The following is a 21,176-nucleotide window of genomic DNA, read 5'->3' on the forward strand; positions in this document are numbered from 1 at the left end:
TGTCAATCACTGGAAGGAAGTTTTGGGGGTAGGCAATGGCATATGACAGGAAGGCAGCCAACTCTCCCTCATGGATCCTCTCAGGCTCCACCCCTAAAAGGTCACACACCCGACCGAGCCATCCCTTGGCCAGAGAAATGAAGTCGACTGGTTCATGGTCTCTGTTCACGTCAACAAGAGTCTATTTGGAAACAAAAACGTGTAGATCAATACCCGAGCGTGCGCATGGTAAAGTTTCCGTCACTAATTAGTCTCTGCAATCATTGACATTGATTGCATGACAGAGCACCACAATGTATTGCACTGGATATCATCTATATTATCTCATGCATTATAATGTGCAAATGGTTGAAAACACGAGTACAATGTAGTTAAATCTGCAAGGTAGGTGATGAATTGCTAATTGTACATTACTGATTTAAAAAAATTATTTCAAAAGAAGATACATTTGTCAATATTAGCAGATATAGCATTTAGGCTATGGCCTGTTGTGTTTTGTTAAATGTGACTGATGGAAAGATTAAACATCATTATGTATCAAGTCATTAACAACAATGATTAAGGCGAAATTGACCATGTCCCTTACGGGGTAGAACATGAATAGCTGTAATGTAAAATTGTAGTACATATACAGCGGTAATCATAAAATGTTTTTGGTCTTTGGCACATCTTGCACCGTTTAAAGATAATTGGATGAGAGTGCACACTCACTTGTGGCCAGACCTCCTCCATAGAAGTAAAGGATGTGACATATGAATGAGCCATGGTCCCTGCAACAGGGATCCCAAACAGCAACCCAGCCTGAACATTACTGGTGAGATCAAACCCTAAAAGGGACAATCATGAGTAATTCTGTCAGAGACTGAGCATCGTCTTCCACACAGCAATTACCTCCAATATATGAATATCTTGAAGCAGTGAGCCCTCCATCTGGCCCTTGAGCCCTTCTGAGCCCCATCTCCAGCAGTTTCCTCCGGGGGCCAGACGCCAGGCGGAAGCGGGCAGCATTACTGCACACTAGACTAGAAGAAGCAAAATTTTCTGTTTTATACTGCAATGAAAAAGAAAACAAATAACTCAGCGTTGAATACAGTCGGAATTAAAACTACAGCTATATTCATTCACAAATCTTGTATCCTGCAAAAGACATAAAAGCATATAAAAGATTTTGTATTGTAATTGTACGTCCTATAATATGCTTCTATTGCTGTATAGTGCATGTGTACTCAAGTGTATGTACTGTGCTCAATTTCTGTCAAACACATACACTATCTGAGTCAGACATTCATTATGTACAGGAGTTTGACTCTGAAAACCAGAATTCAGAGTAATCTCGACCACAGGTTCTCAGCTGTTGGCACCCTTGGACGTACATCTTCCAATTGTCGGCAAGTAGCAACCCACTTTATATACCGTATTTTCACGACCATAAGGCGGACTTAAAAGTCTTAAATTTTCTCCAAAATGGACGGGGCGCCTTATAATGCGCCATATGTGTGCACCGGGTTCCAACATCTATAAATGTTGTTGTGTGATGAGCGCTCCGCTTGACTTTTTTTTACTTTTTTTTTACCGCTTGACTGACTGGGAGCATTTCCTGCTGACACACTGCTTATACAGAGCAAAAGCGGACCTGGCTAAGGACAGCATGCGGACGTAAGGTTGCGTGAAGGAGGACGCTAAAAGCCCCAGTAGTTATATAGTGCTGGCGTGTGCATTGTGCAAAACAACATCGGTTTGGCTAAGGCCCCCCCCCCGAAAATGGCACCTACGAAGAGACCCGCTTACGAAGCACAGTTTAAACTGCAAGCTGTCATTTACGCGGAGGAACATGGGAATCGAGCAGCCGCGAGAGAATTCAAGATCAACGAATCCATGGTTCGCAAGTGGAGGAAGCAGGAAAAACAGGCTTCGCCAAGTCAAGAAGACGAAGCTGAGTTTCCGCGGAAACAAGGCGAGGTGGCCCGAGTTGGAAGACCAACTCGAGTTAAATCACTCGTGTTAAATGGATAAATAGACCCCGTAACTGAGACTGCGCCTTTTAATACGGTGCGCCCTATGGCCGTGAAAATACGGTAAGTTAAAGGTCCCCTTCCATACCTTTTTTACTATATAATTTTGATTATCTTTGATGTACTTTTGTCTGGTTTGCATGATAATTTTGGTTGGAAATGCCAAACGTCCTTTTTCAAGATATTCAAGTCAGTCTATTCCAACTGACATTTGAAATGGTTGGATTTCTCATTATGTGACATGTAAATAAGCTTTGCTCTGATTTGATCGCTCATCTTCCCTAATTTAAATATGGAAAACAGCTTGGGTCTGATTGGTCCACATCACTGCATCTGCTAGTCTAGATAAATGTCACCCTTCGATGCAGAGTTCAGACTCTAATCTCTCGCTTGAGTTTCATCACACTCGGAACGCACATTCAAATGCAGTATATAAGAATGTTATACAACAACACCAAACTACATTTGCAACTTCCAATGTAATCGTGGTGGCTGAAATAGTAATAATAATATACACTCATTCACATGAATGGGAATAAAAGACGAGCTCAAAATAGCCCCCTTTCCCATGTCAGCCACACGTCCAACCTCACATCTCAACCAGCTGATGGTAAAAAATTACACCCGTAAACTGTGCCTCATAATGACCGGCACACACTGAATGGCGGGGGACCTGTGCCGTCCCACCCGTGCTGCAGCACCACACTGACACGCAGAGGTGGGTAGGAATGCCTTACATTTACTCTGTTACATTTACTCAAGTACAATTTTGGATAAATTGTACTTGTCAGAGTAGGTTTAATCCATCATACCTTTTACTATTACTTGAGTATTCATGTTAAGAAGAAACGGTACTTTTACTCAACTACAATGATCTACATGACGCTCACTACTTTAATTTATCAATAATTGCGTGCGCGATCTAGTTTTAGACCTTCGTTTTCGACTTCTGTATCAGGCATCATTGCTCCAATTTAATGTTACAACATTGATGTTTGACTCAAGTTCACCAATCAAACGACGCAATAAAAGTCACATGTCCGGAAACAAAGTCTTCATTGGGCTTTGCGGGCCAACAATGTGACTTGTGACAGCCATTCGCGACTCGTGTTTACAATACAGACCATAAAAAACAACAACTTTAACATGCAGCGTAGTTTTATCACTGCCCAAACTTGGAAATCTTAGCCCACTTTTAACTGCAAAAAAACACCTTGCGGTAAGTTGCAGATGTTTTTTCTGTTGTTTTGGCTGTGCATATGGCAACATTACCAATATTTTATGGTGCCAAGTAACTGTAAAACATACATGTGGGGTACGTTCTGTTCTCTCTCTCTCTCTCTCTCTGTCCCTCCCTCCCTCACAAACACACACACACACACACACACAGACTATCAATAAGTCTGGTCAGAAAACGACTTCTTCATTCAGACATTTTAGTGGATAAAGCAAATGTCTCTTTTTTCGCCGAGTACTTTCTTACTCAAGTAATTATTTGGAAGACTACTTTTTATTTTTACTGGAGTCATATTATTACAAGACTTTACGCCGATCTGATCGGTGTGATCGGTATCAGCCGATAATTAGCATTTTATGCTGATCGACTTTTTCGATTCGTCGATCCGATCAATGACGTCATCGATGGGCTCCGCCAAGAAATTTAACTCCGCGTCTTCGTCACGTATGAATCCAAAAGCTAGTTTATTTTTAGCCTTGTCACGCGTCTTGTGGCACAGTACTGTAAGTATCTGACGGCCAATAAAGTTTTTTCAATCTTGTCGGTGAAAAAACACGTCCTTCGTGTGGGACTATTTTGCTGTGTCTCAGACAAGCAACACGTAAGTTATTTGCAGTCTGTGCACAACTGAACTACGTTGTGGGGAACGTCATCTAAATGCTTCAACAACAAATTTGATCGGGCACCTGAAAAATGTACACCAGGAGGAGCATGTCACGTTCAAGCAACGCAGCGTGGGGAAAAAACAAAAACAAAAAGCAAAGGTCAAACAGACGCAAACTTTGGTCAACACCCGTCCATATAGCCGGGACAGTGAGAAAATTAGAGTAAGCATGTCATTAACAGTAAAAGTAATTTAATTACAGTAAGTTAGCACCCATTATTTCTGTCATGTTGTAATGTTGATTTGACCTAAACTTATGTCAGTGGCCAATCCTTGAATGCCCCCTGGAGGTCATTGAGGTTTTAAATTTTGTCTAAAATACTAGAGAATGCAGAATGTATACAGTACACAAGTATATCAAATAAATGAACAAGTCATGTAAATAGACACATTGCTCCATCTTATGATCGGATCGGTTATCTTTTTTTTTTTTTTTTTTTTTTATAAACTTGCTGATTGGTGATCGGCCCCAAAAATCCTGATCGTGTAAAATACCGTATTTGGCTTCTCTACCCACCTCTGCTGACACGCCACAACGATCCTCCTCAGCGGCGGCCCAGAAGTGCCTTCCCACCAAATGCGGTGGAGACCACGCAGTCTCTCTGCCTCTGTGGGGGCAGGAGACTCTCTCGTCGCTGCCGCCGAAGAGGACCAAGGCGGCATGGCAGGAGCGAGGGAGATGCGTGCCCACCCAAATGTGCACAAATCACTGTGAAGTACAATTCACCAAGCGCTAGACCGCTGGCCCACCAATAGAGAATGTGAAGAACACCGGCCAAGATGCGAGAGAGGCGGCCACCGTGAGTTTGTCTCTCACTCCCACCCTTGTGAATGAAAGTGTTCACTGGCGACCATGATTGCAAGCCTCGCCACTCCATCCACCACAGCCGCATCAAAAATCACAAATACAGCCAAGTATTGTTGTAAAACACAATATATGAATACTTTATAGAGTGCATTTTACAGCTCAGCAGCAGCTGAAATGTGGTCGTTAAATTCCAACTGCTTGATGTCATGAGTTCGTCTGAGAAAGTCGTGAGAGCTCAGTTCAGCAGGCATAAAAAATCTTAATTTATTGTGTTCTGCAAGGCCACAGTTGAGTCTCGTAAAAAGCCAATTGTTTTTACATCTCAGCTGTAAACTTATTTTTAAACTTATACTGTACTTAAAACATTGTCTGTAGATTGAAGGTTTTGACCATTTGGCCCTTGAGCAAATTCTTTTTAGGTTCATTATTCCATTGCTGGTTGATTTCAGTCCACAGGACATAGGCATTGTAAGCAGACACGTCCACAATGTTGTAGAAAATCACCAATGGCCAACGGGCAGTCTTGCGCTGACAGCTGTATGTTGCTGTGACTTTGTCCAGATTGTCAACTCCTCCTTTGGTGGAGTTGTAGTCTAGGATCATTTGTGGCTTCATGTCTTCTCTTGTGCACAGAGATGCATCTGTGTGCATTGTGCTCATTACAAGAACATTCTTATTTCTCTTTGGCCAGTATGAAACAACTGTTGCTTTCTCAGTGAAAAAAAATATTGAGGAATGCAGACGTCTGCCCCGCATCTTCAGAATTTCACTGGGAAGTTCCATCTTATTTCTTCTGACTGTTCCTAACAAAGTCAGCTTTCTCTTCTGAAATTCATCTCCAAGGCGGTAGGATGTAAAGAAGTTGTCACATGTGATGTTATGACCTTGCACCCCTTCACTCATCTCCAGCACCACACGCATCCCCTGATTCTTCTCAGATACTCCTCCAGTTAGCTTTCCAGTGTACACTTGCATATTCCATGCATAGCGAGATTTTGCATCACAGGCTGCCCATATTTGGATGCCATACTTGGCAGGCTTGTTGGGCATGTACTGTCGGAAAGGACAGCGCCCCCTGAATGCAACAAGGCACTCATCTATGGTAACATGGGTAGCAGGATTGTACAACAAAGGTAGAATTTCGACCCATTTATCCCATACATCTCTGATCGCAGCTAGTTTGTCTCTTTCACGTCGACCAACTCTGGTGTCGCGGTTTTCATATTGGATCACACAAGAGATCATGAGAAATGTCTCCAGTGACATTGTTGCTCGAAAAATTGGCTTTCCATTCTCTTCATTCCATAGACTTGCAGTTGCTTCTCCCTTTGACCTGTACACTCCAGCTAATACCAGAATTTCAATGAACGCATGCAAGTCAGTCTGATCCAGTGGCTTCAATTTCTCTTGAAATACACCCCTCCCTTCCAAGTTGGTCATGTCCAGTATAATTTTCTCTATTGGTGGGGATATGAAGAGCTGAAATGCTGATTGAATGCCATCAACTCGTGTGATAGAAAATCTTGTAGGACCGGGAGTCATTTTGATGACATTAGAAGATGACAGTCTGCCTTGGCTTTGGTGTGGTGATGTTGACCATTTTATATTACGATCTCTAGTTTTCATCTGATGGCGAGACAAATTGACAATCTGGATCATCAATAACATTGTCCTTTGTCTCTGAAAGATCCTCTGTCTCTGAAATATATTCCTCTGCATCACTATCACAGTTCAAAAGCTGTGCTGAAGCTTCCTTCAGATGTAAAACGTCTGGAGCTCATTTTTGTTTTATTCGTCAAAAAGAAGTGACACGAGAACAGTAACAAGGACAAGGGAAAGAAAGTTTCTCCTCTACACACACCTGGGTCTCTGGGTCTGGATGGCTATTCAGAGGCAATCCAAATAAAGTACATCAAAAAGACATGTTTATTTTGGATCTGAACAGCTACTTTCCCCACATTAAAGTGTGTGCGTCAAAATGACCCACAACTTCATTTTTGGATACAAACTCTGCACAGACATTCCACTACACATCATAGTGTCCAGATTTTGCACACTAGTTCATGACCCTAGATGAGGAAAAGTCCCAAAATTTCATGAAGAAAAAAAAAAGGATAACCAGTACTTTGGCCAACACAAAAACTAAAATGGGTTAAATTGACCCACAATATAATACAAGGGCTAGAGCAAAAAAAAAACAAAAAAAACAGACGTAGTGGCCCAAAGCATTATCATGTCAAAGACAAAAGGCAAACAGAGCTGGCAGTGTTAGCACAGATTAGCGGTAGCCAAGACTGTTACCAGCAATAATAATTTTATAATAATGCTTGACTTGGTTGTCTTCGTGAAAATGGGGGATATTTGTGTTTGGCCATCTCACGACAACATAAACTGATGTCTGTTTTTCTCCTTATGTGTCATTATGTATCAATGATAATCAAAAGGTGTGTATTACCTGGCATAGTTTACGAGACAAAGTAAACTGGTCTCCAATAGTTGAACCACAGCCAGTGGACCTGCAACCTCCATCAGAGGCTCCTGTAGATATTACATATATATCAGTTTAGCTCTCTGAGCACCAAGACTTGTACCCTTACTGTTACACAGTCCTGCATCTCACCCGGGCAAAGACCACCGTGCCTTCTGGAACAGAGCAGAGTGTAACACCGGAGCAGTCAAGACTTCGCAAGAACTGGAAGAAGGCAGGGTCAGTAGTTGTCGGTAAAACGGAGCGCAGGTAGTCCACATCTACATCCATGAAATATAAAATAAAAACCTTGTAATTTGATATTGAAGGCATTCTCAATCTTTGTATGCCCTCTTATGCATCCTCACTCTATCACGTCCTCTCACACCATGCAAACAATGACAGTCTTAGCTCCAAAGCTAATAGCCCTCGAATTTGCAAATCTGATGTGTAGATTATAGCTTCTCATGAGTGAGATCAAGAAGGTTGGAGTTAACACGTTTATCTGTGGTTATGTGCAGCGCACATTTGTGTTGAATGATATTGAAGCTTTCTTTGTGTGGCCTATAGTCAGTGTTGGACACTACCAGCATTAGACAGGTTTGTTTGTATTAATGGTTGTTTCCGTTTTCGCTGTCTACGGTGCTTATTTGATTGGCTACATTCCGTTCCATGTCACAGTTCATCGATTCATGACGAGAGTAGGAACTTTGCCCACACAAAGAATTTTGTTTGGAAATATTGAACACTTGCAATATTTATGATTGTCGGCAGGGACATACTGGCCCCAAAATTCAGCCCGCGAATTTAAATGGAGAGGACCATGGTGCACACAACCGAAGACCAAATGTTTTTTGTTCCACCTGCCTTCCAATAAAGCCTCGAATACTTACCAATGAGTGGTGACTGTGACTTTAGGTTTCATCATTTTTGCTGTATATATATAATACAACAACATACATACAATTGCCAACCCAGTACGGCAGCCTAACACACAGCATCTCTACCAGTGTATAATGTAATCTAATATTTTATATATATATCCATCCATCCATTTTCTGAGTCGCTTCTCATCACTAGGGTCACGGGCGTGCTGGAGCCTATCCCAGCTATCATCGGGCAGGAGGCGGTCTACACCCTGAACTGGTTGCCAGCCAATCGCAGGGCACATACAAACAAACAAACATTCGCACTTACATTCACACCTACGGGCAATTTAGAGTTGTCAACTAACCGACCATGCATGTTTTTGGGATGTGGGAGGAAACCGGAGTGCCCGGAGAAAACCCATGCAAGCACGGGGAGAACATGCAAACTCCACACAGGCGGGGCAGGGGATTGAACCCCGGTCCTCAGAACTGTGAGGCAGACACTCTAACCAATCGTCCACTGTTCCACTTATATATATTTAAATGTATGTCTAATATTGATGCTTCCTGTTCCATTCTCTTCCTTCTCTCCCAATAAGACCACCACATCTTCCTCCTCCTCATTCTCCTCGACCAGCACCACCTCCTCGTTGCCCCCCAATAACCCCGCTGCTAATAATAATAACAATAATAATCATAACAAGACTTACTGTATGTTCTTAATTCAACCCCAATTCCAATGAAGTTGGGACGTTGTGTGAAACAAATAAAAACAGAAAACAATGATTTGCAAATTATGTTCAACCTATATTTGATTGAATACAAAGAATAGATATTTAATGTTCAAACTGATAAACTATTGTTTTTAGCAAATAATCATCCATTCATCCATTTTCTGAGCTGCTTCTCCTCACTAGGGTCGCGGGCGTGCTGGAGCCTATCCCAGCTATCATCAGGCAGGAGGCGGGGTACACCCTGAACTGGTTGCCAGGCAATCGCAGGGCACATACAAACAAACAACCATTCACACTCACATTCACACCTACGGGCAATTTAGAGTCTCCAATTAATGCATGTTTTTGGGATGTGGGAGGAAACCGGAGTGCCCAGAGAAAACTCACGAAGGCACGGGGAGAACTTGCAAACTCCACACAGGCGGGGCCAGGGATAGTACCCCAGTCCTCAGAACTGTGAGGCTGACGCTCTAACCAGTCGCCCACCGTGCCGCCTAATTAGTTTCATATTTTATGTAAATATTAACCTCTTTTGGCAGTCTATAGTTTTTAGGCACACAAGCCCTATCAGAGCCTTGTGTGAGAGAGAGTTCTCCAAAGCTGGAGAATTGTTTTAGAAAACAAACAAACAAAAAAGAATCACTTGAATTCCAAAACGCTGGAAAAACAGTCGTCCACCGTACCGCCCAAATAATCATTAACTTGGAATTTTATGGCTGCAACACATTCCCAAAAAGCTGAGACAGGGTCATGTTTACCGCTGTGTTACATCACCCTTTCTTTTAACAACATTCAATAAACGTTTGGGAAGTGAGGACACTAATTGTTGAAGCTTTGTAGGTGGAATTCTCCATTCTTGCTTGATGTACAGCTTCAGCTGTTCAACAGTCCGGGGTCTCAGTTGTCGTATTTTAGGCTTCGTAGCGCGCCACAAATTTTCAATGGGAGACAGGTCTGCACTGCAGATAGGCCAGTTTAGTACCCGCAGTCTTTTACTACAAAGACACGCTGTTGTAACGTCCAGAATGTGGTTTGCCATTGTCTTGCTGAAATAAGCAGGGGCGTCCACGAAAAAGGCGTTGCTTGGATGGCAGCATATGTTTCTCCAAAACCTGTATGTACCTTTCAGCATTAATGGTGCCTTCACAGATGTGTAATTTATGCCATTGGCACGACCACAGCCCCATACCATCACAGATGCTGGCTTTTGAACTTTGCGTCTATAACAGTCCGGAAGGTTCTTATCCTCTTTGGCCCGGAGCACACGACGTCCACAATTTCCAAAAACAATTTGAAATGTGGACTCGTCGGACCACAGAACACTTTTCCACTTTTCATCAGTCCATCTTAGATGAGCTCGGGCCCAGAGAAGCCGGTGGCGTTTCTGGGTGTTGTTGATAAATGGCTTTTACTTTGCTTAGTAAAGTTACAAGTTGCACTTACGGATGTAGCGCTGAACTGTATTTACTGACATTGGTTTTCTGAAGTGTTCCTGAGCCCATGTGGTGATATCCTTTACACGGTTTTTGATGCAATGCCGCCTGAGGGATCGAAGGTCACGGACATTCAATGTTGGTTTTCGGCCTTGCCGCTTACATGCAGTGATTTCTCCTGATTCTCTAATTGGGAACACTAATATTAAAAGGTACCTACTCTCCTGTGTCAAGAACACAAATCCAATCTAATGTATATGCAGATGATATTATTCTCTATTTACAAGCAGCTTTTAACCTCATTAAGACATTTTCACAATTATCATAATATGCTATCAATTGGTCAAAATATAAAAATACTCAGATAACGACTCACTCATGGAAACCTAAAATTCAAACTTTCCTATTCCGACTGGGAATATAAAATATCTGGGCAATAAGATCTCAGCAAAACTTTTTTCATTCATTCCATTTCCTTATCCTCACTAGGGTCGTGGGTGTGCTGGAGTCTATCTCAGCTAACTCTAGGCGAGAGGCAGGGTACACCCTGAACTGGTCGTCAGCCAATTGCAGGGCACATATAAACAACCACTCTCACTCACATTCACACCTACGGGCATTTCGAATCTTCAATTAACCTAGCATGCATGTTTTCGCTATGTGGAAGGAAACTGGCGTACCCAGAGAAAATGGGGAGAAGATGCAAACTCCACACAGGGGAGGCCCGATTTGAACCCGGGTCCTCAGAATTGTGAGGCAGATGTGCTAACCAGTCGGCCACTGTCCCACCCACCTCAGCAAAATTTATGGAGTAAAATAATCTAAATCACGTACTGAACCTCTACTGGAAATTTTTTTGGACAACAAAACGTTGGAGCAGCATACCTATCTCACTTCTTGGGCGTATCGCTATGGTAAAAATGAAAATGTTACCTCAAATTATTTTTCATTTTAATTATTTTTAGTGATGCCATTCAAACCCACGTTAAAGTGGTTCCAAATACTAAACTCTGTCGTTAATTTATTTTTACTCTAAAAATAAGAAAAATAGAATTCACCTATCTACCCTTCAGAAAAAAACAGAAAGGAGACTAGAAACACCCAACTTCAAACACTATTACTTAGATAGCCTCAATAAATGGTTACATCCAAATGCTGAGCAACAATCTTGGCTGCAACGAGAACAGATAGACTGCGATAGACCTCTGATTTATCAGTACAAGTCTCAAACGCCACAATTTTAAAAAATCTGATTATTGCAGCCACTTAATCAGCTTGGTGGAAAAGTCCATAAACCACACATACTCAATCAGCACCATATCATTCCTCCACAATCTGGCACAATTGTCACAGTTGGGGTTGTCGAGGGCGAGGAAGGCAAGGCCAAAACGTGGAGGACACAAGTGCAAGGAAGTAGGGAGGCAAGGCAGGAGTCTCAAAAAATAATATTTAATCTCCAAAAAGGGCAAACAAGGAACATGGATAAAGCAAAACTAAACGAAGTCCCACAACAAATAACAACCAAACCAAAGTAACAAAGAAACAGTTTAATATAGCGCGGCAGCAGCTGGACAAGCGCCGCCGAAGCTAGGACGGGAGGCGGCCGCTGGACGAGCACCGCTGGAGCGGGAGCCTGGCGCAGCTGCCGGGGAGCCGCAACGGGAAACTGACACAGCTGCCGGGGAGCCTGGCACGGGAGCCTGGCACAGCTCCCGAGGAGCAGGGATGGGAGCCTGCCCCAGCTGCCGGGCAGCAGGAACAGGGTCTACAGTCGATTCCTCAGCCTGCCGCCATTGAGGTTTGGGAGTAGAGGGTACGAGAGGGGCAGAGTGCACAGGGACTTGGGAAGGTGAACTATGAAAAACGAGTGGTACGGAACGAGGTGGCTTGGGGGCAGGTTTGGATGGACGTGACTTAATTGGAGGTGTGGAACAAGGTGTGGGAACTGGTGAAAAATTAAGTGACTTGGGAACAAGGGGGAAAAAAAAACGGCAAAATTTGACCTTTACTTGGGCGCCTCCATTGGCCACCACGCGGCGGTCCCGGATAGATGGCCAAACGGGTACCCAGGTAAAGGTCAGAGGGAAAGGTTGGAAAAGGGGAGACATGACAAAAACTGACGATCCATTCATCCATTTTCTATCGCTTATCCGAGGTCGGGTTGCAGGGGCAGTAGCTTTACCAGACTTCCCTCTCCCCAGCCACTTCATCCAGCTCTTCCGGGGGGATCCTGAGGCGTTCCCAGGCCACCCGAAGGAGGTAGTCTCTCCAGCGTGTCCTGGGTCGTCCCCGGTGGGACGTGCCCGGAACACCTCACCAGGGAGGCATTCGGGAGGCATCTGAATCAGATGCCCCAGCCACCTCATCTGGCTCCTCTCGATGTGGAGGAGCAGCGGCTTTACTCTGAGATCCTCCCGGATGACCGAGCTTCTCACCCTCTCTCTAAGGGAGAGCCCGGACACCATGCGGCAGAAACTCATTTCAACTCACATTATGGAAAAGTTTATTTATTTCTATAATCCCATTCAAAAAGTTTAACTTTCATAGATTATAGATTCAGGGCCCATAATTTAAACAATTTCAAGTTTTTATGAGATTATTTTTACATAATTTGGGCTTCCATTTTATAAAGCCCACAAAATCGGGAATTCAAAAATTAGAATACTGTGACAAAATTACCATTTACTTCTCAGTTTTTGTAGGAAAAAATAAAGAAATTAGGGTCACCTTATATCAATCAAAATATGGTACTTTGAAAATGATTTGTTAATATACAATACTTGGTTGAGAATTCCTTTGCGCCGTGGCATTGAGACAATCAGCCTGTGGCATTGCCTGGGAATTATGGAAGCCCAGATTTCCTTGATGCTGTCAGTTCTTCTTTGTTTTTGGATCTGGTGCCCCTCATTTTCCTCTTGATAAGACCCCATACATTTTCAATGCGGTTTAGATCCAGCGAGGTGGCTGACCTGTCAAGTACTGTGACGGCAGGGCACCAAACTAAGTTTTGGTGCTTCTGGCGGTATGGGCAGCGGCCAGGTCCTGCTGGAAGATGAAATCCGCAATTCCATACAGATCCTCCGCAGAAGGAATCATGAAGTCCATAAAGCTGGAAACCCAAATTATGTAAAAATAAAAACATAAATACTTTAAATGATGGGCCCTGAATCTATAATCTATGAAAGTTTAACTTTTTGAATGGAATTATGGAAATAAACTTTTCCATGATATTCAATTTTTTTGGAAAGGGTCTATATATTCTCCAAATAAACAATCTCAATGAATAATTTTAGCAATTGCTAAAAAAAACTATATTGTTAAACTGGAAAGATAAACAAGCTATCAACGTTAATCAATGGCAAAATCTTGACATAGAGTATATAACACTCTAAAATATCTCTGCTAAACATAATAACCAAATGGATAACTAAGAAAAATTGGTCACCTTTCATTCAAATGGTGAACCTTGACGCTTGATTCTTGTCTGCTGGGAAACACTGTCATACAGAAATGTAATGTAAAGTAAATGTACTGTAATGTGACCAAATCATATCTTCTCATCTTAAGATTCCTGTGCATGCCATAGGGTCACTTGCATGTGGGGGGCGGTCCCAGGACTGCTCTCGGTCCCTGGGTGTCGTGGAGGTGCCCGCTGGCCCCACTCAGGGGGCCTCGTCCTGGTCTCCGGTTGGAGGGCTGGGGGTCGTGCTGCTGCACCCCGGGCCTGTGTCCTCCTCTTTCCTCTCCCCGGGCACTCCACCGTGGTCGTCGCCCCGCTCTCCCTCGGGCTTTGTGGGGTCACCGGCCGACTTCAGGGCCGATGGTAGGGTGTCGGTGCCTCCCGCCTTGGACAGGCCTGCCTCCTGTGCCCTGTTCTGGTCGCTGGGTGGTGGTCTGTGGTGGCGGTCGGAATTAGCTGTAGGGTGGGGGGCCGCAGGAGTCTAGCCTCTTACTTCACAAAATCTGCACATTTTTATTACTCACACTGCACACATTTCATACATTGGGCACATTCACATCTCATTCAGGGTTCCCTGGGGGGCTGGCACAAGGCATGATGAGGCGGACGTTAGTCCGGGTCCCAGCACATCTGTACTGGTCAACAGTGCCCCGTGACCATCTCGCCTCACCCCCACCAGTCTTCCCAATTTTCATACACGATACCCCACCACGGTACAGGGACAATAGTTGCCAGTCGGGGACCTGGGGCATCATGTACAAAGACTAGGATGTGGACGTACAAAGACTAGGATGTCGATTTCCAACTGAAACATGGCATACGCTGAAATCCAGAAAACGTCATACGCACAAAAATATCCAGATGTATTAATCTGTGCGTACGCATGAATCCAATCCAATTTATTTCGTACATTCCAATCAACGTGGAAATGAGCGCACGTGTTGGTGTAGCCGACACATCAAATATGCAAATCATATTTAAATAAACCCTGCACCTGAGATCCCGATCTCTGCATGATCAGGAAAAAAGCCCAATGAGCAAGGTAATGAAGAAAAATATTTTTTCTGAATGTGAAGTTGCTCAATGAAGTGGAGGTGCGCAAGAAAATCCTCTTTGGCACGCTGTCCTCTAGCGTTAACAACTCGCGAAAGGAGTGACAGCGCGTGTGCGGCTGTCAATGCTGTGGAGTCGGAACAACGCACACACGCTAACGTAAAAAAAAGTGGTCAAACATTAAGGTGGATTTGAAGCGAAGGACAGCTGCCCACCGCCAAAGTGTGGAAGAACCGGCACGGAAGCCCTCACCCCGTTCGAGTAGAGAGTCGCTGTAATCATGAATGACACTATTCTCTCAGGGTTGCTGGAAGCACGTGGCTGACTGATCACCCCACAAGGTTAATACCATGTATTTTTATAACTCAAAAATGTTCATACAGTAACCTACACTCAGCCCTGTGAGATAAAGGTTTATGTGTAAATGTATGTATGGTATTTGGAATAAATCTTTTGAATTCAAATAGAAGCATATCAGGATATCAAAGAGGATATCAAAAACTTTTGAGTACTTTTTGATTACTCAATTTATTATTTTAATACACAGGAGAGGACACGCACACTGAAAAAAAAATCGTGAATTTTTTTAGGAGAAGAGGGGTAAATTATGTCATTTCAACACATTTTAATCATTTGGTTTTTTTTCAGTGCATGTGCTGGAGTCACAAGAAGCGATTGAGAGGGCAATAGGGGGCATAAATGATCACCTTGATCAATTAATAGCTGTCCTCACTTATCAGAATCAGAATCAGAATCATCTTTATTTGCCAAGTATGTCCAAAACACACAAGGAATTTGTCTCCGGTAGTTGGAGCCGCTCTAGTACAACAGTCAATTTACAGAACACTTTGGAGACATAAAGACATTGACAAAAAACAATTATGCAAAAAGATGCAGAGTCCTCTAGCACTTAGAGCAGTTCAAATGACTAATATTGCAATAGTCCGATGCAATGACCATTGTGCAAAGGGCGCTGAGACTTCAAGGAGTGTATGCGGTTTAAAGTGACGAGTAGTGCGATAATCTGGGACAATGTTGGTTGTGCAAATGTTACAGGTACTCCTCAATCAGTGTGCAAATGGAGCAGATGCTACTCTGGCATGAGTGGCCAGTATATGCAAATAGTGCAGCATGGCGAGACAACTACAGTGAGTGCACGAGTAATACATAATTGGCCCCACAGAAATGTGACAACGAACTCAAGTCAAAAAATTGCCAGCTTGTTGTAATGGAATTATAGGTTAGGTGTTTAAGAAGTTGATCGCAAGAGGGAAGAAGCTGTTGGAATGTCTACTAGTTCTAGTTTGCGTTGATCGGTAGCGCCTACCTGAGGGAAGGAGCTGGAAGAGCTGGTGACCGGGGTGCGGAGGGTCCGAGAGGATTTTGCACGCCCTTGTCTTAGTTCTGGCAGCGTGCAAGTCCTCAATGGTGGGTAGGGGGATACCGACAATCCTTTCAGCAGTTTTGATTGTCCGTTGCAGTCGGAGTTTGTCCTTTTTTGTAGCAGCACCAAACCAGACTGTGATGGAAGAACACAGGACTGATTCGATGACCGCTGTGTAGAACTGTCTGAGCAGCTCCGGTGGCAGGCCGTGCTTTCTCAGAAGCCGCAGGAAGTACATCCTCTGCTGGGCCTTTTTGAGGACGGAGTTGATGTTGGTCGCCCACTTCAGGTCCTGAGAGATTGTAATTCCCAGGAACTTGAAGGTCTCGACGGTTGACACAACGCAGCTGGACAACGTGAGGGGCAGCTGTGGCGAAGGATGCCTCCTGAAGTCCACGATCATCTCTACAGTCTTGAGCGTGTTCAGCTCCAGGTTGTGTCGGCCGCACCACAGCTCCAGCCGCTCCGCTTCCTGTCGATATGCAGACTCGTCACCGTCCTTGATGAGGCCGATGACAGTGGTGTCATCTGCAAACTTCAGGAGTTTGACAGTCGGGTTCGCTGAGGTGCAGTCGTTCGTGTAGAGAGAGAAGAGCAGCGGAGAGAGGACACAAACTTGGGGCGCCCCAGTGCTGATGCTGCGTGTGGATGAGGTGGCCTCCCACAGCCTGACCTGCTGTGTCCTGCCCGTCAGAAAGCTGTAAATCCACTGGCAGATGGAAGGTGAGACGCTGAGCTGGAGAAGCTTGGTTGAAAGGAGTTCAGGGATGATGGTGTTGAACGCTGAGCTGAAGTCCACGAACAGGATTCTCGCGTAGGTCCCTGCACTGTCGAGGTGTTCTAGGATGAAGTGCAGTCCTATGTTGACTGCATCATCCGCAGACTTGTTCGCTTGGTAGGCAAACTGCAGGGGACCAGCAGGGGACCTGTGACACTCTTGAGGTGGTCCAGCACGAGACGTTCAAAGGACTTCATGACCACAGATGTCAAAGCGACAGGCCTGTAGTCATTCAGACCAGAGATTGCAGGTTTCTTGGGGACTTGAATGATGATGGAGCGTTTGAAACAGGATGGAACTTCGCACATTTACAAAGATCTGTTGAAGATCTGAGTGAAGACTGGAGCGAGCTGGTCCGCGCAGACTTTGAGGCAGGATGGGGACACATGGTCCGGGCCTGCCGCTTTGTTAATCTTCTGTTGTTTGAAGATGCGTCTCACATCCTGTTCATGGATGGTTAACGCAGAAGTCAGAGGTGTGGTTGTGGTCGCGGGTGCGGCCGGGTGGGTGTGTGGTGTGAAACTGTCCTTTTCAAATCTCCAGTAGAAGGTATTCAAGTCGTTGGCTAGTGTGCTATTGTTCTCAGCTTGGGGGGATCGTCGCTTGTAATTAGTCAGCGATTGGAATGCATGCCAGACTGATTTAGAGTCGTTCGTGCTAAACTGTTTTTCCAACTTTGCTGCATAGATCCTCTTTGCAATGTTAATTTCTTTAGTAAGCTGGTTTCTAGCTCGATTATACAGAGCCCTGTCCCCGCTCTGATATGCATCTTCCTTAGCTTGGCGAAGCTGCTTAAGTTTAGCAGTGAACCACGGCTTGTTGTTGTTGAATGTCCGAAATGATTTTGTTGGTACACAAACCTCTTCACAGAAACTGATATAGGATGTGACAGTGTCCGTATATTCATCCAGGCTGCCAGCTGAATTTTCAAAGACACTCCAGTCTGTGCAGTCTAAACAGCTTTGAAGTTCCATCTTGGCTTCATTGGTCCACTTTTTGACTGTTTTCACTGTAGGCTTCGCACATTTAAGTTATTGCTTGTACGTCGGTATTAAGTGAATTAAGCAGTGATCAGACGAGCCCAGGGCTGCACGAGGTATAGCACGGTATGCGTTTTTTACCGTCGTGTAGCAGTGGTCTAAAGTATTATTTTCCCTGGTAGGACAGTCGATGTGCTGCTTGTATTTAGGGAGTTCGTGGTTAAGTTTAGCTTTGTTAAAGTCCCCGAGAATAATGAGGGGTGAGTCCGGGTGTTTTTTTTCAATTTCGTTGACTTGTTCGGCGAGCGTTAGCAATGCGGCGTTCGTGTTAGCTTGAGGCGTAATATAGACTCCAGCCAGTATGAACGATGCAAACTCACGTGGCGAGTAGAATGGTTTACAGTTTAAGAATAGCGACTCCAAATGCGGGCTGCAGTGTGTGCTGAGCACCATGACGTCCGTACACCATTTTTCGTTGATATGGAGGCATATCCCGCCGCCCTTTGTTTTCCCCGATGATTCCATGTCGCGGTCCGCTCGATGAATGTTGAAGCCGGGAAGCATGACGGCGCCATCGGGTACAGCGTCGCAAAGTCAGGTCTCCGTGAAGCACATGGCCGCGGAACGTCCGAAGTCTTTACTGGTCTTTAACAGAAGATGAAGCTCGTCCATTTTGTTGGGTAGGGAGCGTCAGTGATTCATTAATACACTGGTCAACAAGTGAATTCAGAGTCCTTGCTTCTTTTACATTGTTGAAATCAAATATTGCCGGGCATGAATTGTTCATCAGTGCTAATTGTTCATATGTCTCTGTTTATGATAACAGTTTCCCAGCATCACTTCAAAGTGTCGCCAAAGCACCAACAGCTGCAGAAACGTGCGTACGCCAGCCATAAAGTTGACGTGAGGCACCGCACATTTCCACGCTCATTGCACTCTTGATACATCTGAACGTTGCCGAGAAAAAGAAAGTATGCCACGTTTTTGTGCGTACGCACCTTTTCTACATGAGGCCCCTGGTACCCATTGTAATTGGGTGGGTGGTGGATATTGACATTTCTCTTAGCTTGACTCCCCTTTTGGTTGTCAGCCCACCGGGAGGTCCCCATCTTCCACTCCACTTTCCTGGCAACCTCGCCCGTCATTGCTCGCGGCAGATGCTTGACATGGGCTCGCGTTTGGTGGGCTGTAACCTTTCCGGGTGGCAGTTGGCTCCTGCGTTGGGCCCTGTTTGTGGTTGGGGCCCCCATGCTCGGCGGGGCTGGCAGGGGTAGTGGTAGCGGTGGGGTGCGCCGGGTGGGGGGTGGGGATTGGGCGTGAAGGGGGGGTTCGGTAACCTTGCCCCTCCCTTTGGTACTGGTCGGGGCGCTTCGGTTGGGCTAGTAACATGTTTTTGACAGCAATAGAATAAATCTTTGAGTGTGCATGCATGTGTATGAATAATTTATACGGGAAGAGGTAGGAAAATAATGAGAAGACAGATGAGGCTGGAAAGCATAACTTTGGGATATGTTACTCAGAAAGTTATTTTGTTACTTTCTCTTCAAAAACAAATTGTTGTGGTCTTTCTAAATAATTTATTTGATCGTTTGATTAAAACAATTTTTTTTTTAAAGGATACATTTCATACAACAACGACCACATACAGTATGTAATTCTAATGCATTTGTTTCGTAAACACTGTTAAGATATGTTGCTAATAACATAGTGCTGTAACTGCATGAGTCTGAGACACATTGCAATGGTAGTAAGAAGCATGATTATCCCCCAAAAATTTTGAAGTTCATTTTTACCCCAAAGTTACAGTTACAAAAAAAATGGTCCTGATGAAAAAAAAAAAGAAGCATAGCTGTAGCTTCTATAGTACTTTTGTCATTTTATTGTAGCTTAGCTTCCTACATTTATCTGGTGGGTAGCTTAAGTCAAGTGAACTTATGGCTTAGCTCACTACATTTCCCAAGTACAGTAGCTTGCCAAAAACTGGGGACAGAAACCAAATTCTTTCAACAATGGACCTTGTTGGCGCATGTTAGGGGAAAGTAATAATGAAAAAGAAATGGGCCTTCATCACACAATATTAGGTCCCGTATTTTGCCAAACCAACTTTTTCTCATATTTGGGATGAAATATTGTCTTCATGGTGCCACAGTAAAAGTGAAATATGAATTAAACTCTGCCAGCCATTAAAAGTTGCCAGACAGCCAAAGGCCCCCCAAATGCTCAGGGCTCTGGGACAGTTGTTCACGTTTACCTCCCTGTTCGTCGCCGCTGGGGCCAACTATCTAAATTATCAAACGTGTTAAATATTAACGACCATAAATCTTCGTGTGTGTGTGAGGAAAGCTGGATAATCCTGAGTCATTGCTATGTGTATTGAGTCAATCACAGAAGCGCCCTGACTACGGAACAACAAAGCAGGCGTAATTTTTAAAATGTGTTTTACCTGAGGATGTTGTTTTTTGGCTTGTTTTTGTTATTTTTGTATAAATGTGACTATTGTATCTTTTTTGACGACATCGCCATTCAATAACACTCCCACCTCTGGTTCCTTCGACAACAGTCGGGAAACATCGGTGAAACATATCCGGAAGATTTTGTTCTTCTTCATATTTGTAAGATCACGCGAGATTTCTGCCCTGGAGGAATTGTTTCTACAGTATATCGGCAACGGAACACAATCTTTGTGTGTGTGGTGTTTTACGTTGAGATTATTTGAGCACACCACTCACAGTACGGTCAAAACTGTTAAATGCCTGACTTTTTATCTTCACGGGTGGGGGTCTATAACAGATAAAATCTTTTAAGATTTGAAAAATTGTGTGTGTACTAGGCCTGAGCTGAGATCAACATTTCAGCTTTTATTTCCGGGTATTTAATTCTGCAGCATCTTTAATTTGAACCTGCCCATTTTTTTTACATGAGCAAAAGTGTGACTGACATGCTTTGTTTCCTTGGTGTGTCCTGCATTTATTATTCAAACAAGTAGCAGCCTTTAATGTTAATGCTCAGTTTCCGATTAAGGGTATGTCTAATACATCTATGTACTCGTTAGATGCAGAGGTGGGACCAAGTCATTGCTTTGGAAGTCACAAGTAAATCTCAAGTCTTTGCCCTCAAATCCTGAGTCAAGTCCCAAGTCGTGACAGGCATATGTTTTCATATATCCCTCCCAAACATGTTTACTCAACAGCAGAAATAAATGAATTAAACTCACTTTTTCATTTTATTTTATTTTTCATGGGAGGAAAGGGATTTCTGAGCTCACAAAAGTAAATGTGTATTTTTTATAATTTTGGA

General features: G+C 43.9%; 1 protein-coding gene across 1 annotated transcript in view; it reads right to left on the minus strand.

Moving 5' to 3' along the window:
- The window catches only part of naprt (nicotinate phosphoribosyltransferase), a 31,465-nt gene that overhangs the window by 7,163 nt on the left and 3,126 nt on the right, over nt 1–21,176 (minus strand). The window contains exons 2-6 of the mRNA XM_061684382.1: nt 7,342–7,469; nt 7,177–7,259; nt 892–1,022; nt 712–827; nt 1–181 (exon numbers count right to left, since the gene is read on the minus strand). The exon at nt 1–181 is cut by the window's left edge and continues 16 nt beyond it. Of these exons, the coding sequence (XP_061540366.1) occupies nt 1–181; nt 712–827; nt 892–1,022; nt 7,177–7,259; nt 7,342–7,469 (639 nt within the window). The remainder of the gene's footprint in view (nt 182–711; nt 828–891; nt 1,023–7,176; nt 7,260–7,341; nt 7,470–21,176) is intronic.

The sequence above is a fragment of the Phycodurus eques genome, chromosome 8 (genome assembly GCF_024500275.1).
Source record: "Phycodurus eques isolate BA_2022a chromosome 8, UOR_Pequ_1.1, whole genome shotgun sequence".
Taxonomy (NCBI): Eukaryota; Metazoa; Chordata; class Actinopteri; order Syngnathiformes; family Syngnathidae; genus Phycodurus; species Phycodurus eques.